We start from the raw sequence: 14,537 nt of genomic DNA, 5'->3' as shown, positions 1-14,537 counted from the left end.
GACTATCACCTAGTTAAACAGTTATTCTTTGTCAGGAAGACGAGTATGGGTGAGAACTTTACATATTGGCAATGGAAACAGCTGAAGGTCCCATGGAAACAGACTGGCTGTTGCCTGAACCCCAGCTGGAGATAATCCTCAAAGAGGGGAGAATGGGATAAGAATAGAGAACACACACACCACAAATTATCTCTCTCCCCTCATCTCTACTCATGGAAGCTACAACGTTAGAAAGACAAAGGAAGCATCGTTGAACTGAGGGGGACGTCCTGACTCCTACTGGTTACACTCTCAGTCTTTATCTGAACCTGAAATCCCAGTGAGTCATAACGTTAGGCTAGAGGAGCCCCAGTGACCACGAAGGGAACTGGCCTGCATTTCATTACAGGGACTGAGCGCAATGCTTTACTATAACTAACTGCTGAACCCAAGAGCAACTTTGGGGAACAGAACAAAAGCCTCCTCAGAGGCCTTCTTGCACCTCAATGCTCGCAGGCTGGTCTCACATACAAACTGGCACCTGTGAGGTCTGTCCCCTTCTGTGACCTTGCTTTAAACTGTTGCCTGCTGTTTTCCAGAAGGTCTTGGGTGAGTTGCTCTAATGCTACTCTTCCCTCTCTGCAGAGGCTGCTGCCAGCTCCTCCAGGCCTCTCAGCCTCCGTGTCGCACTCTGTGGGGGGCTGCACATCGCCCCTCTGAGAGGCCATCTACTGGGCCGGATTTAATACATTTTTAAGGATGCGACATGTAACTCTTCTCTCCGAGCTGGGTTATAAATTGTCCCCGTAACAGTCTCAACCTCCCTGGCTCGCTGTGGGTGTACAGGGCTGAGGTACTTACTGGGTTACCTGCAAGGCCAGCTTCCCCTGGGGTGCCGGGTGAGCCATTCTTGCCCTGGATTGAGGGGAAAGAACAGATTTGGAATCAAAAAGGATACAGCTCAGAGCTTCTTTGTGGCTACACATTTTTCCTGGACAGTGCAGGCTCTTTCCTGGAAAGGTCTTCTCCACTGCCTCCAGGACACTGCCACCCAGCCTCTAATGTGGTGCCCTGATACTATGGTGATGGACACATTAGAGAACTCTGGTCAGGTGGCTAGATGTAAACCTTACCCTGATTAGGACAGAATTCTTGTAATAGGCAATAGTACATGTCTACTGGCTAAAGCCTAATAAATGGTTAAAAAGAGAGTACAAATCATTCATTGGTGATAACAGGTAGTAACCACAGAGATGCATGTGAGTGCCTGTCAATCTTATGCTGCCACCTTGAATAGTACGGATGAGGAACGCTTATGTGATACCTCTCATCCTGGTGCTCAGACTTTACAAACCACAAGCACAATTCTCCTCTGGGATCAACGTGTAAAGACACAGCTCCGACATTCTCCACTCAGAGATCACTTTGGCCACCCCTGAAAAGCAGCCACCTCTGTTCAACAGTGTGCAGCAAAATGGCACATGAGTTAGTTCAGGATGGAGAGTAAGAAAAGCTTCTCCCAGTATTTCACATCCATCAAGGAGAACTTCCAGGAGGAGCAGAATGTAACTTCAGAGAGAAGGGTTTGGCCTTTGCTCCGACAAAAAGATTCAAGTGCCAAAAATTGTTGCAAACCAAAAATCCACCCCCCCAGTTAGGGTCAATCGAAACAGTTTGTTTCAATTTTAAGCTGTTTTCCCTTTTTAGTGTAAATTTAGTAACATTTTGAAATGAAAAGTTTCATTTAAAAAAAACCCCAAACTCTCTGGTTCAACAATCTCAAAACAGGATGTTTCAATAACCAAAAAATGTTTTCTTCCTAAACATTTTCAGAGTCAGGAATTTTGACAAACAAAATCTGCATTTCATCGACTAATCAGCATCTTTCAGTGAAAAAATGTTTCATCAAAAAATTCCCAACCAGCCCTAATCGGCACCCTGGTCTCCTATCCCCCCTGACAGAAACGCCATCCCGCTGGAGAAAAGAAGGGCCTCTCCTCCTCTCTGGGAAGTATTTGAAAGAGTGAGTAACATCCTGGCCCCCAGCCCCACTTCTCGTGGCACTGAGGAACAGACAGCTGCCCTGAAATGGACTGCAGGGCAGTCCCCTCATGCAGGGGGAATCCCTGGGTATTGTAAAGCTGGATTGCTGGGCTGGGCTTTACCGCACCTCATCCCTCATTCAGGCATAGGCATAGGAGGGGGCAAATCCAGAGCTTGATACACCCCAGTGATCCTCAGCCAGAAAAGTGATCCTTGGGAAGCCAATATAGCCAATGTCATTTAGAGCAGCTCTTAAGCTGCTCTAGGTTAAGCCCAGGGCTGTTTCAGTTCTTGAGTGACTCCAGAATCAGGAGAATGGAAAGGCAGCTCAGAGCTCATCCAGACCTGGAGATCTGGGCCCCTATCTAAAATCCAGGTACTCGAGATTTCATGCCAACTCCCAAGGAAGATCGAGCCCCTGACAAGGGAACAACTGCATTGCTTTAGTTCTCACTAGGGACTATTTACACTGGTAGCTGCCAAGAAATGGGAATCCTTTCTGAATAATTCATCAAGCAGGAAATGAAGGGGAGATCCCATGAGCCAGAGGTCTTCAGAGTGCCAGATGTTACTTACAACCATCCATTTGGGGTTTTTATACTATGCTAGGACTATAATACATAAGCACCGATCCAAGTCCTCAACACCCAGTATGCAGCTGATCTTCGAAGCTCATCTGCACCATCTGTCAGGAATCAGGGCCTGCAGCAGAGCCAGGTTCTGGGCCACCAAATGAGCGTAGCTGGCCTGTAGCAGGCGGCCTGATTGGCTACATCGCCTGATTGGTGGGAAGAATCAGCAGACCGGCTCATAAGCCCAGCGGCAACAGCAGTTCAGCGGCTGTTCCATGCACACAGCTGCTCAAAGCATTGGTCCATGGCTGTAACAGCTCCTGCTTCTTCCCAGCCCTGCTCCAGCCTTGCCTCACTCCAGGTAACCCAGTCCTGGCCCTCGGCATCGATTCCTGACTTCTGACTCCAGCTCCAACCACTAGAGCGGACTCTGGCTCCAACCAATTGGAACGACTGCTCACATCTCTGTCTCTGACACCATCCGCTAGAGATGGGAAGGTCCCACCACAGGGAGAATGGAGGGCACCAGCATTTGCACGTATGGAGAATCAGGCAGTGTGCAAGTCAAAAGAGCTGATAAAGACTAGTCCCCATTCCCTCCTACCGCATTATGCAGGGATACTTCATGTTTAATTGAAATAGCCCATGCAAATTGCCCTGTTACTTGTAATACTCAGACTGTGTTTTTCATGCAGTACTTTGGACTGTTTGTACTGCAGAGGATAGGAAACACAAAAGGAACTAGAGGGGGTATTGCTTTTCCCTCCCATCTCTCACAGACTCATCCGTAGCCTCTCAAAAGGTATTTGGCTCATCTAGGACTTATGATAATTTTATTTTTTATGATTTCTCTCCTGGAACCTTTTACTTATTCCAAGTGCCCAGGCCAAGACGCATTAGTGAGTGACGCCAGCACTGTAGGGCATGCATGGCATGACAAGATAAGTTATAAAGCAGACACAAGGGCTCTGCATATGTTACTGTAGTCTCACCTAAACCCCTCGTCTCCTTGCTCCTAAAGCCCCAGTGTTCCAATTCTTGGCATTGCTGCCTAAGTCAGCATTTTGTTCTGATTCTAGCCCAGGTCTCAGAATCTCTGTGTCAGTAGCCTGCTTTCCCGTGGAGGAAAGAATCGGCTGAATCCTTTAGGGATGTGCTCAGGTCTGGACAGTGTAGTTTGTATTCATGTTTGGAGAGAGTTGATTTTTAAAATACAATAAAGCAATAGGAGCGATGTATCAACCATCCCAAATGATACTTCATGAAATTTCATCCACTTGACTTTTCTGCACTGAAAACCTATTAAAAATGGACTTTCTGCGTGGTTTTGATAATGACAAGGCATCTTCTCTCAAAAATGTATTTGTTTCCATGGGAAATAAACAACTAATATAAAAAAATATATATGGAGATATACCTATCTCAGAGATGGAAGGGACCCTGAAAGGTCATTGAGTCCAGCCCCCTACCTTCACTAGCAGGATGAAGTACTGATTTTGCCCCAGATCCCTAAGTGGCCCCCTCAAGGATTGAACTCACAACCCTGGGTTTAGTAGGCTCAAACCACTGAGCTATCCCTCCCCCCTTGTTCACAAGTATCACAATCAGGCTCAAGTTGGGCACTCAAAAGAAGGTGGCACCCAAAATTAACAACACTTTTGAGGACTGTTACCTAGGGTTACATAGGAAGTCAAGTGTTAGAGCCAAGTCTAGAACTCAGGAGCTCCTGATACCCAGTTCATAGCAGAAACTACTATAGAATTCTGCTTCTACAGAGTTGCCTGCTCCTACAGAGTCACCTGCTCCTAGACACTACTGGTCACCACCTGCCCTTGAAACATGACTCAGCTCTTCCTTTCCTAAAGTAAGTACAACATTCTGGCCAAATGCCATCTGAGTCTTCTGTGGGATTCTGGTTCCAAACCAGAGCTGTGGATTCTGTGACACCCCTACCACCGAGAGTCCATCCTTCAAAGGCTGCTTGTCTGGAGAGGAAACTCACTGGCTGCCCTCTGAGTCCTCGAGGGCCTTGAGGTCCTGTGGGGCCTGTATCACCCTGGAAGAAAAGAGAAATCGTTGCACTGAGTGGAAAACACCAAAGCAAAGACAATGAGATCATCATCTGAAAATAAAACACAGCTCTGGTTTAACTCTTACTGCTCCTCAACTGGGAAGAAAATGACACACCAAAAAGTTCTGTGTAGAGGTTTTGGCTCTGCTGGAGGGACGACCGGCATGTTGGATTTCAAAAAGTGTGTCTGTAGGTCAAGTCCATTAACCTGGGTATTTGCTGGCCAAGCTTAGATTCTGACTATATTGGCTTATTGACATGTTGTTATTTTGAAGATGGGGCGGGTAAGATGTTTCTCTGGGACAGACTCTTGCCCTGCACCTTGACACAGCTCCAATTCCTGCTCTGCCAGACCTTTTCATTCTCTATCTTCTAGGACAAACTCCACAGTTCAGCAGGCAACATTTTCCAGGGACTAAAAGGGGGTGCAGTCGAAACCATTTCCCAGTGACCCACAGAAATGGCATGATCGGTCATCTGGTCCATCCCTCTGCTGTACAATTCAGGATTGAAACAATGCAGTTCCTACGAATATTCCAAAGACACAGCTAACATTTAAGTGTCAGCAGGTTGAGTAGGGACAAAGGCCCTAAAGTTCCTCTCCTAACAAGCTTTGCCTAAACAGTTCCCTGTGCGTCACCCCAAGCATTCGCCCTTTAGTACAGGTTCTTCGTTTACTGTGAAACAAGTCAACTTATCAAAGGACAGAGGTTTGCTTGCTGCTCCAAGAGTACACTTACATCCTTCCCCGGCGAACCCTCACGACCAGCAGGACCGGTCACGCCCGGCTCTCCCTGGAACACAGAGCAAAGGAAGTAGTGATGAATTCAGTGCATCAGACACATTATAGATATGCTGGCTAGTAACACGCCTCTGGACAGTGTAGGGATTCTGCAGTGCTGGATTGATGCCTGCAGTCTCTATGGGGTGACACATGTCATGCATCTTGCTTTAATGCCAATGGGAGCAATGTGATTAAAACTTGATGTGCTGCTTAAAAAAAAGTGCCAGGAGCACCTTTCATATGCAAGGTAGTGCAGCCCTTTCCAGTAAAAAGATATTCTGGCATTAGAAAAAGTTCAGAAAAGGGCAACTAAAATGATTAGGGGTTTGGAACGGGTCCCATATGAGGAGAGATTAAAGAGGCTAGGACTTTTCAGCTTGGAAAAGAGGAGACTAAGGGGGGATATGATGGAGGTATATAAAATCATGCGTAGTGTGGAGAAAGTGAATAAAGAAAAGTTATTTACTTGTTCCAATAATATAAGAACTAGGGGCCACCAAATGAAATTAATGGGCAGCAGGTTTAAAACAAATAAAAGGAAGTTCTTCTTCACACAGTGCACAGTCAACCTGTGGAACTCCTTGCCTGAGGAGGTTGTGAAGGCTAGGACTATAACAGGGTTTAAAAGAGAACTAGATAAATTCATGGAGGCTAAGTCCATTAATGGCTGTTAGCCAGGATGGGTAAGGAATGGTGTCCCTAGCCTCTGTTTGTCAGAGGGTGGAGATGGATGGCAGGAGAGAGATCACTTGATCATTACCTGTTAGGTTCACTCCCTCTGGGGCACCTGGCATTGGCCACTGTCGTTAGACAGGATACTGGGCTGGATGGAGCTTTGGTCTGACCCAGTACGGCCGGTCTTATGTTCTTAATACCTTAGCTATTGAGAGTGCAGTGACTGTGAAGGCACGTTATGCACTCTTCATGGAAAAACTGTTTTAGGGAGGAGGGGAGGAGGATCTAGGTCACTGGGGCTCTCTGCCAGTCCTCCTGCAATGTGCCACTGGACCATAATTTATTTTCCTGAAGAGCCAGAGTTAGGCAGAAGAAAGCTCAGTTTTCCATCTCATCTGCAGGATGACACCTCTCATTGTGGGGATCCCTGCAACGTCGGAGCTGAGAATGAGGCCAGGACTTTCTGATCAGGAGGTGAGTGAGCCAAAAAACTCTCTTATTCATGCCCAAATTCTCCTCATCTTTGAATTCATCCTGCATTTCTAATGCTTGGTGGTGTGCGATTTGATATTGGTACAGCCTGTGCCGTAAGTTTCCTGGTCCCCTGGCCTGCAGTTGTGAGCTATGTGCTCTGGCTTTCATGGCAGTACACAGGCAGGTGTGCTGTGGAACTGACATGCAAAGGGACATCACGGAAGGGGCATGAGATGTGCTGCACTCACCCGTCAGTGACCGCTCAATACACCAGCACTAATGTTAGCTGGGAGTCCAGAAAAGGAGGCTGCCAGTAATGCCACTGACGCTCCCCAGCTGCGTCAGGCAGTGCACAGCTGGGTCCACCCTGCGCTCTGCCCCCAACTGCAAGGCAGCCAGAATGGCCGGCCCCACAAGGTCACAGCAACTCGTGAACACAACGTTTAAAAGGCCTGTCAAAATGTTCTCTTTCCGGTTTAGGGAGCCCCTTTAAGGCTGACTTACCCGTCTCCTTCTACAGCACACCCAGAGGGGTGCATGTTACTTACCCTGGGGCCTGGGGGACCTGCATCTCCTCTGTGCCCCTTGAAGCCCTGCAGAAGAGAGTGACATTAACAACAGCCAGATGCATGGACCTTTGGGAAGGACTTGGCTGAATGGTGCATGCACAGTGGCTGCCCTTAAAACCGCTCTGGTTTTGCCTTAGATTAACAGGCCCTGCTCAGCATGGAATTGTATCCCAGGGAGGCAGCATCCCTCTTCTTAGCAGCACAGGGTGCAGGGGAGCCTATGGTGGTGCAGCGGCTCTTCCTGGTGTGCCTGGCCCACAGTGTGTAGGGGAAAGGGTGGGGCCATGGCCTCCCTTCGCCCCATCCCCAGGATGCATGGCTGGAGCGCACAGCCTACAGCAGTGAGCAGCCCTGGCGTGTGGGGCACCCAGAGGGTGGAAGGCTTCTTACGTCCTGATCTCCAGGCAAAGGACCTGCACAATCTGCTCCAGAGAATTCTGGGGGCAAAAGATCCAGAAACGCCCAGTTTGAGTTCTTGGTTTTTTTTTTTATTGTTTATGCTGTGGAAATGCCTAGATGTCTCAGCCAGGTCAACTCTTGTGTTAGGTGCTGTGCGCGCACACGCACCGGCAAAGGCCATCCCCACCCAAAGATTTTCCAGCGTAAAGGATAAGACAGTTTCTGGATTAAACCATCTGACGTAGTACCTACCGGTAACCCTCTGGCCCCCTCTTGGCCTGGGAGCCCAGGTTCTCCTGGTTTGCCCTAATGGAAACAAGCACATTCAGATTATGATCTTGTTCTGTCATTGCCAGCATATGCCTCATCACCATCTGAAAAGGAATTCTGCTCTTCCCCATTAGTTGTAATGAGGGCTCTAGGGACGAGTCTTCAAATGTGAATGCAATGGGGATACTCCCACAAAACCTGCATCTGAGTGCACACACTCAGGCACCCTCCACCCAGCTGTAAATCCACCCTTGCTTCTAGAGACGTGGCCTTTGGAAGTTGAAGATGTGCCCACGCCTGTTGCCAGGTGTACCTGTCTGGACCAGATTTTCAAAATTAGATGCATGCAGTTGCATGCTTATCATATAAAAGGGGCATTTTCACAGAGAAACTGGGCACGTGCAATTGTTTAAGCACAACTGCAGGCCTCTGACTCTGAAAGATGGCTCAGTCTACACAATACCTTAATACTGACTATTTGTCCGCTGTCATGGTAAGGAAAGAGCTTGCCATATTTTGGCAAATCACAGGGAGAGAGATGGGGGCAACAGATCCTGGAAGCGCATTCTCAGAGTAATATGCAGATGCTAGGTGAATGCTATTTCCTGTCCACTTTATTAATATAGCCCTTTGGCTGGAAAACTCCAGGTCGGTCCTTTTCCTCCCCGTGCGTACAAGTTAAGAACAATGCGGGGAAATCAAACACAAAACTTCCTCTCCGAGAAGGGAGGAGAATGGTCACTCTGCAACCGAACAAGTGCATTTCAGGATGCATTTCCTACTCCCTTCTCTGCCCCATCATCCGCAAAAACCGGCTCACTACGTTTAATATTACACGACGGACCTGGGTCTCTCTAGAATTTACAGGAGCACTACGGAGATGGCTACACTTTGAGCTGCAGCTGTGAGTCCCAGCTCCAGGAGACCTGCCCATGTTAGCTCTGATTGAGTGAATGCACTACACACAGAGCGTACCTGCAGCAGCATGAGCGGCTAGCCACCCTGAGTACGTACCGCTGAGACCCTAGTGCGTACTCAGGGCAGCTGCCCCTCCTGCAGCTCGTGATCCTGCAGCTACGTTAGCCCCTCCTGCAGCTCGTGACAACGCAGCTACTTGGCGTATTTGTAGCTATTCTTAGCATGGCGGCTTGGCTCTGTGTCCTCGAGCTGAGGATCACACCCCCAGTTTAAAGTGTACACAGGCCCTCAGAGTAAAGGGCCAGGTCTCCTTTCAAGGTGCTAAGATTTGCACATGAATAGATTGCTCAAGGCAGTTCAGTGTGAACTAGATGCATGTCAAGCAATAGCCAGGTGTGGGCTCCGAAAACCTGACTGTGGCAGCTTGAAATGATGATATTTACAACGTGAATCCTTACCGGTTCCCCGGGAGATCCAGGCTTGCCATCCTTGCCGTCAATGCCCTGTAAGTGAAACATCCATTAGGGGGTCAGGGTGGCTATACCGAAGAATGGTACATCTCTGTGAGTGTGAATCTTGTGATGACTGCTCTGGTTGGTCACTGTGCATCCCGTGATGCCCCATTCTCACTTCCACACCTCAGCTATTTACAAACAACAGCTCTGTCTAGCCCCCACGGTCTCTACTCCCGCACCCTGCCAACACCACAGGCTCTTTCATGTTCCAGAATGGGAAATACAGAGGAGTCAGACGCAGGGGATGGGATGGGAGTCAGACGCATGATGCTTCACCTTATCAGCATCCCTCACACTGCTTAAAGATAGGAATGTAAGGCCAGATACTCAGGTGGCGTAAATCAGCATCGCTCCACTGACTACTCAATGAACTACATTGATTTACACCAGAAGAGGATCTGGCCCATAGACATTAGAGATAGATAAGACTCACTAGATCAACACAGTTGCCAGATCAACGTGGTTTCAGATATTAAACTGATCCTGCACTTGTTCTTGAGCCAATACAGGGGGGATCATTACATTCTGGACACTAGAACATAACAAAATCCCATCCCCTGCAGTAGTATGAATTGCAGATACAATTATCTGTGCCCACAGGCTTGGAGGCATTATCTCACATTGGTGCCCTATGGGAAGATCTCTGCCAGGGAAATAAGAGTCAGGCAAGAGGAACAGATGAATCTATTTTGGAAACTATCACTTGGCTGGAAGGTGCCCGACCCAGAACTCACACTGTATGGAGCCCAGTGAATATAAATCTCACATCCACTCCAAGACAGCTCAGAAATGTCACTGGCTGTGTCCACTTGCTTACAGGAAGTGTAACATATTGAATGAGAAATAGCAAGCAATTGTCCCTTACCTGAAGGCCAGGCAGTCCTGGTGGGCCCGGGAGACCTGGCGGGCCATCTTTCCCCTGTAAAGAGACCATTGATGTGGCAATGTTCAGACAAGCTTTTCAGATGCTGCTTCACAAGGAAGAACACTTCGCAGACCCGGAGTTGGGAGGGGAGGAGAAATGAACTACATGTCTCTAATGCATTCCCACTTCCACTCCCTTAGGGACCAAACTTTGCTTGCTATATTCACAGTTATTGACACCAAAGGCCAAATTCAGCCTCCAAGATAAACAGATGCAACTCTCATGGACTTCAGTGGGAATTCCAGCCACTTAAGAGAGGGCTGGATTTGGTCTCAAAAGTGTAAATTGTGAAGAAGTGGATAACAACATAGTAAGTCTCTGCCCAGCACCGTGCTATTGAAATTAATATAAAAGCCAGTCAATGCATGTTTTATAGTCTGTATATATTAAATTGGTGGCTATGAAAGGTGTTTAGCTGACTGTCCCTGTGAATGACATCCTGTTGATCTATGGGATTGTACAGCACACAGGCTGTCACACATTGCTTCACCCTGACCACCTGTTAGGGCTGAAAGAAAAGCTCGGTCCTTGGCCTCTCTGCTAAGACTAACTCATCTCACAACAGCCACCAGAGGGGCAATTCTTGGTCACTACTGATGAAGGCTAGAGTTGAAGAAACGGCCAAGGGGCGACAGGCTCGTTAGCAAACCCTGAGCAATCCAATTCCAGAAATGCATCATAATTACACACAGCTGCATTATTCTGGCTCAGCAGCCTGTGTTACTCCAAGATGCCTCCTCTCGGAAACAAGAGAGACATTGATTCATAACAAGGAATCTTCTATTTCACTTTGCAATGAAGATCAACCAGATTGAAAAGCTAAGATCGATCAGAGCCAAATCAGATTCTCTCTCTCTCTCAGGGTATTTTACTGCCACCCACCATGGTAGTATCTGAGCACTTTCCTTGTACAACCGATGGCAATAACAAAATCCCTAGCAGGCCTTGTGGCGTCGCTAGCCCTTCACCCTTATTATCCAGCACTGTGTCAGCAGGTGTTGATCCTGCTCGGAAATTTTAAGTGTGTTTTGCTGATTCAGTGTTGCATGTGGGTCACTACCTGTATGGATATGAGAGAGACAGCAGGTTCTCTCTGGAGATCCAAACCTAGGCTGTGGGCTGAGCAGGTCTGAGAGTAACCGTAGGAGATGACAAGCCTGAGTAGAAAGCTTGGATTGGATTCATGCGGTTGAATTTTAAGTTCCTTCGGTGAATAAAACCAAACCCCGGGAAGGAAGGATATTTATCCTGCTGTAACTTATGTGGACTGAGTTTGGAGAAGAGTGGGGAAGCCACCTGCTCACTGAAGGGTTTTCCCATCACATCACAGCTGTATCAGGAATTCTGATTCTGGAAAGGTTGGATTGCATAGAAGGAAAGGAAACAAAGAGTTTCCAGCAGGGCCTATTCAACATGAATAGCATTTTAAATATCACTTGGGGGACTTGGGGGAAAACATCATGTTTGCTTCAGTTCAGCCTCACTCTAAAGAAGCTAACGCCCTGGCCAATGGCTTACTATATCCCCAGGCATTCCTGGGGGTCCTGCAGGTCCTGGTTTGCCATCTGGTCCCTAAATAAAACAAAGCAGAAAGAATATGAATTGCTCGTTTGTAGTGTATCCTTGTCAACACAGGCAGTACCACAGATGGCAACATGACAGTTTTCTGTCAGTCATACCTATTAGCATTCATTCACATTAATTCATCTCAGAAAAGCAGTCACCAACCTCTGTATATAATTAGCCTCCTAAGCCATACATTGTCAGACATTTTAGATTGTTTGCCATTCCAGAAAATATACAGTAATTAGAAAAAGATTGTGCCCAAACTAACTCTGAGAAGACTAGAACTGCTGGGAGAAATATCTCAGAGCATATGCTGCAGAAGGCAAATCTTGGAATCATTAGTCAATATGGACAGAACAAGACATCACGGGCACAGGTTGCAGCAAGAAAAATGCAGGTTAAATATTATGAGAAACTTTATTAATTATAAAGTCTTTGGCATCAAGGCAAGCTGCTCAGGCGGGCTATGGAATCACCATAACTAGGACCCTACCAAATTCATGGTAACGTATGCTCAATTTCACAGACATAGGATTTGAAAATTGGTAAATTTCACGTTTTCAGATGTTTAAATCTGAAATGTCATGGTGGTGTAACCGTGGGGGTCCTGATCCAAAAGGGGATTGTGGCGGGAGGTCGCAAACCTGTCGTACGGTAACTCCACAGCCCCTGCCACCCTCACTTCTGTGCTGCCTTCAGAGCTGGATAGAGTGGGGCGGAGGGGCTGTGGAGTTATCTGCAGTTGGGAGAGATACCCAAGTCCTGTCCTGCCCCAGCCCTGCCCGGACTAGCAGCTAGCAGCCCCCTGCTGGGGCGCTCCAAGCAGCACGGGGAAGATCGGATCCAACTCCACAAGCCTCCTCCAGCTGCAGAAACCTCTGGGGCTGCTGCCCAGTCCCAGAGCATGCTGCAGCAGGGGGGGGCACCCGGAGGTGGGTCTGGTCTCACCCCTCCTCCAGAGCAGCTGTGCAGGGGATGCTATCATTCCCCAGCCCAGCCGGAGCGAGGAGCCCCCTTTTGCTGGGGCGCTCCTAGGAACAAGAGGACATCGGATTTCACAAGGATGGGCTTATTTCACAGTCCGTGACATGTTTTTCACGGCCGTGAAATTGGTAGGGTCCTAATCATAACTTGAATATGCGAAGAGACTAGATAGTCTGGTTTTGAGGTTGTGCAATCAATTTGGCCAATAGGCAAGCAAATGGATGTGGTCACTCACTCCAGCTACCATCCCAACCCAACAGGTTCTGTGATTCTGGGCCAGAAAGCATGTATTCACTGTCTGAGTCCTCGAAACCGTGCTCAGCGACCCACCGAGCCCTTCCTGGTGGTGTTGATGTCACAATGGCAAAGCAACAGTGCAATATAAATTCTGTCATGGTCAGATTGCTGCTGACACAGGAATTAGAGGGAGGTTGCCAACATTTAGGAGGGCTAGGGTCAAACTGCAAAGGGACCGGCCAGGTTAAGCCAGAGTGGCTTCAAGGGAGGTTTGTCAGAGTCCTACAATCAAGGAAAAAATAGAGCTCTTAGGAGATATAAGTGGCCGCACACAATGCACTCAAGCAAACCGATTTTAGCCGTGTCTCTTCAACACCATCCTAATATGCTTTTGTCGTGTAAAGAAGCACCGTTGCTAATGTGGAGCATGGGGAACTGGGAAGGGCGACGCACGAGAGCAGGGGGACAATCCTATCCAAAGAAGTCCACAACACGAGAAAACTAGAGAAACCCTTGTCTAAGATCCTTGTGTGTCATTTAATGAGTCAACCAGCCAAACATTTTCCCTTTTGACCGTTGTTATTTCTAAAGCCAACTGGCAGCCTCGTCTAATATATGGGAAGCACCAAAATTTTTTACCATGTGGGCTCAGTGAAATGTCACGCCCATTGTCTTTTCTAGAAAGGAAGCAACCAAAGTTTAGCATAAATTTATATTCATGAGGCAAAGCAATGGCTGAAAGCTGCGTTAAGTAGCAATTATCATGAGTTTGGGACTCTCTGATGCTCCAGGGTCTATTATGAACCCAATGGGAACTTAAAAGAAATGGCACAGACGTGGGTGGAAGTGGCCCTCTGTGGCATGTGCAGTCTGCAGCTACACTTGTTAGAGATACACACATATGCAGCATGATGATCCACTTCTCAATATGGGGGGGGAGGAGGAAAACTTACAGGGGGCCCTGGGTTTCCAGGAGGTCCCGCGAAGCCAGGCATTCCAGGGTGACCCTGCAGAATCACAAGAGAGCTATTAGATTAGCGTCAATCTCTTCTTCACTCTTGACAGAACAAGGAGCAATGGTCTCAAGTTGCAGTGGGGGAGGTCCAGGTTGGATATCAGGAAAAACTATTTCACTAGGAGGGTGGTGAAACACTGGAATGCGTTACCTAGGGAGGTGGTGGAGTCTCCTTCCTTGGAGGTTTTTAAGGCCCGGCTTGACAAAGCCCTGGCTGGGATGATTTAGTTGGGGATTGGTCCTGCTTTGAGCAGGGGGTTGGACTAGATGACCTCTTGAGGTCCCTTCCAACCCTGATATTCTATGATTCTATGAGTTACGTCCCCCAGATTTTAGGTCAATAAATGGCAGTCGTAAGGAAGCAGTGATAGAACAGTGAAATGCGTGAACACACAGAAGGGTTGGTCCTCAGGAAATAAGCTATCCTGGGATTACAAACTGAAGCCTCGGCTTGCAAAGCAAAGCACTTTTATGCTGTATCTAAAGTCTTTAATATACATAGGCTTTGGAGACTGAATAACTCATCAAGAAACATAATAGC

At 47.7% G+C, this 14,537-nt stretch overlaps 1 protein-coding gene across 1 annotated transcript in view; it reads right to left on the bottom strand.

The window, feature by feature from the left end:
• The window catches only part of COL22A1 (collagen type XXII alpha 1 chain), a 310,551-nt gene that overhangs the window by 16,797 nt on the left and 279,217 nt on the right, over positions 1-14,537 (bottom strand). The window contains exons 48-56 of the mRNA XM_054020800.1: positions 13,935-13,988; positions 11,713-11,766; positions 10,135-10,188; positions 9,213-9,257; positions 7,819-7,872; positions 7,147-7,191; positions 5,406-5,459; positions 4,597-4,650; positions 841-894 (exon numbers count right to left, since the gene is read on the bottom strand). Of these exons, the coding sequence (XP_053876775.1) occupies positions 841-894; positions 4,597-4,650; positions 5,406-5,459; positions 7,147-7,191; positions 7,819-7,872; positions 9,213-9,257; positions 10,135-10,188; positions 11,713-11,766; positions 13,935-13,988 (468 nt within the window). The remainder of the gene's footprint in view (positions 1-840; positions 895-4,596; positions 4,651-5,405; positions 5,460-7,146; positions 7,192-7,818; positions 7,873-9,212; positions 9,258-10,134; positions 10,189-11,712; positions 11,767-13,934; positions 13,989-14,537) is intronic.

This window comes from Malaclemys terrapin, chromosome 2, assembly GCF_027887155.1.
Source record: "Malaclemys terrapin pileata isolate rMalTer1 chromosome 2, rMalTer1.hap1, whole genome shotgun sequence".
In the NCBI taxonomy this organism is placed as follows: Eukaryota; Metazoa; Chordata; order Testudines; family Emydidae; genus Malaclemys; species Malaclemys terrapin.
This window is presented reverse-complemented; position numbering and strand designations above follow the sequence as displayed.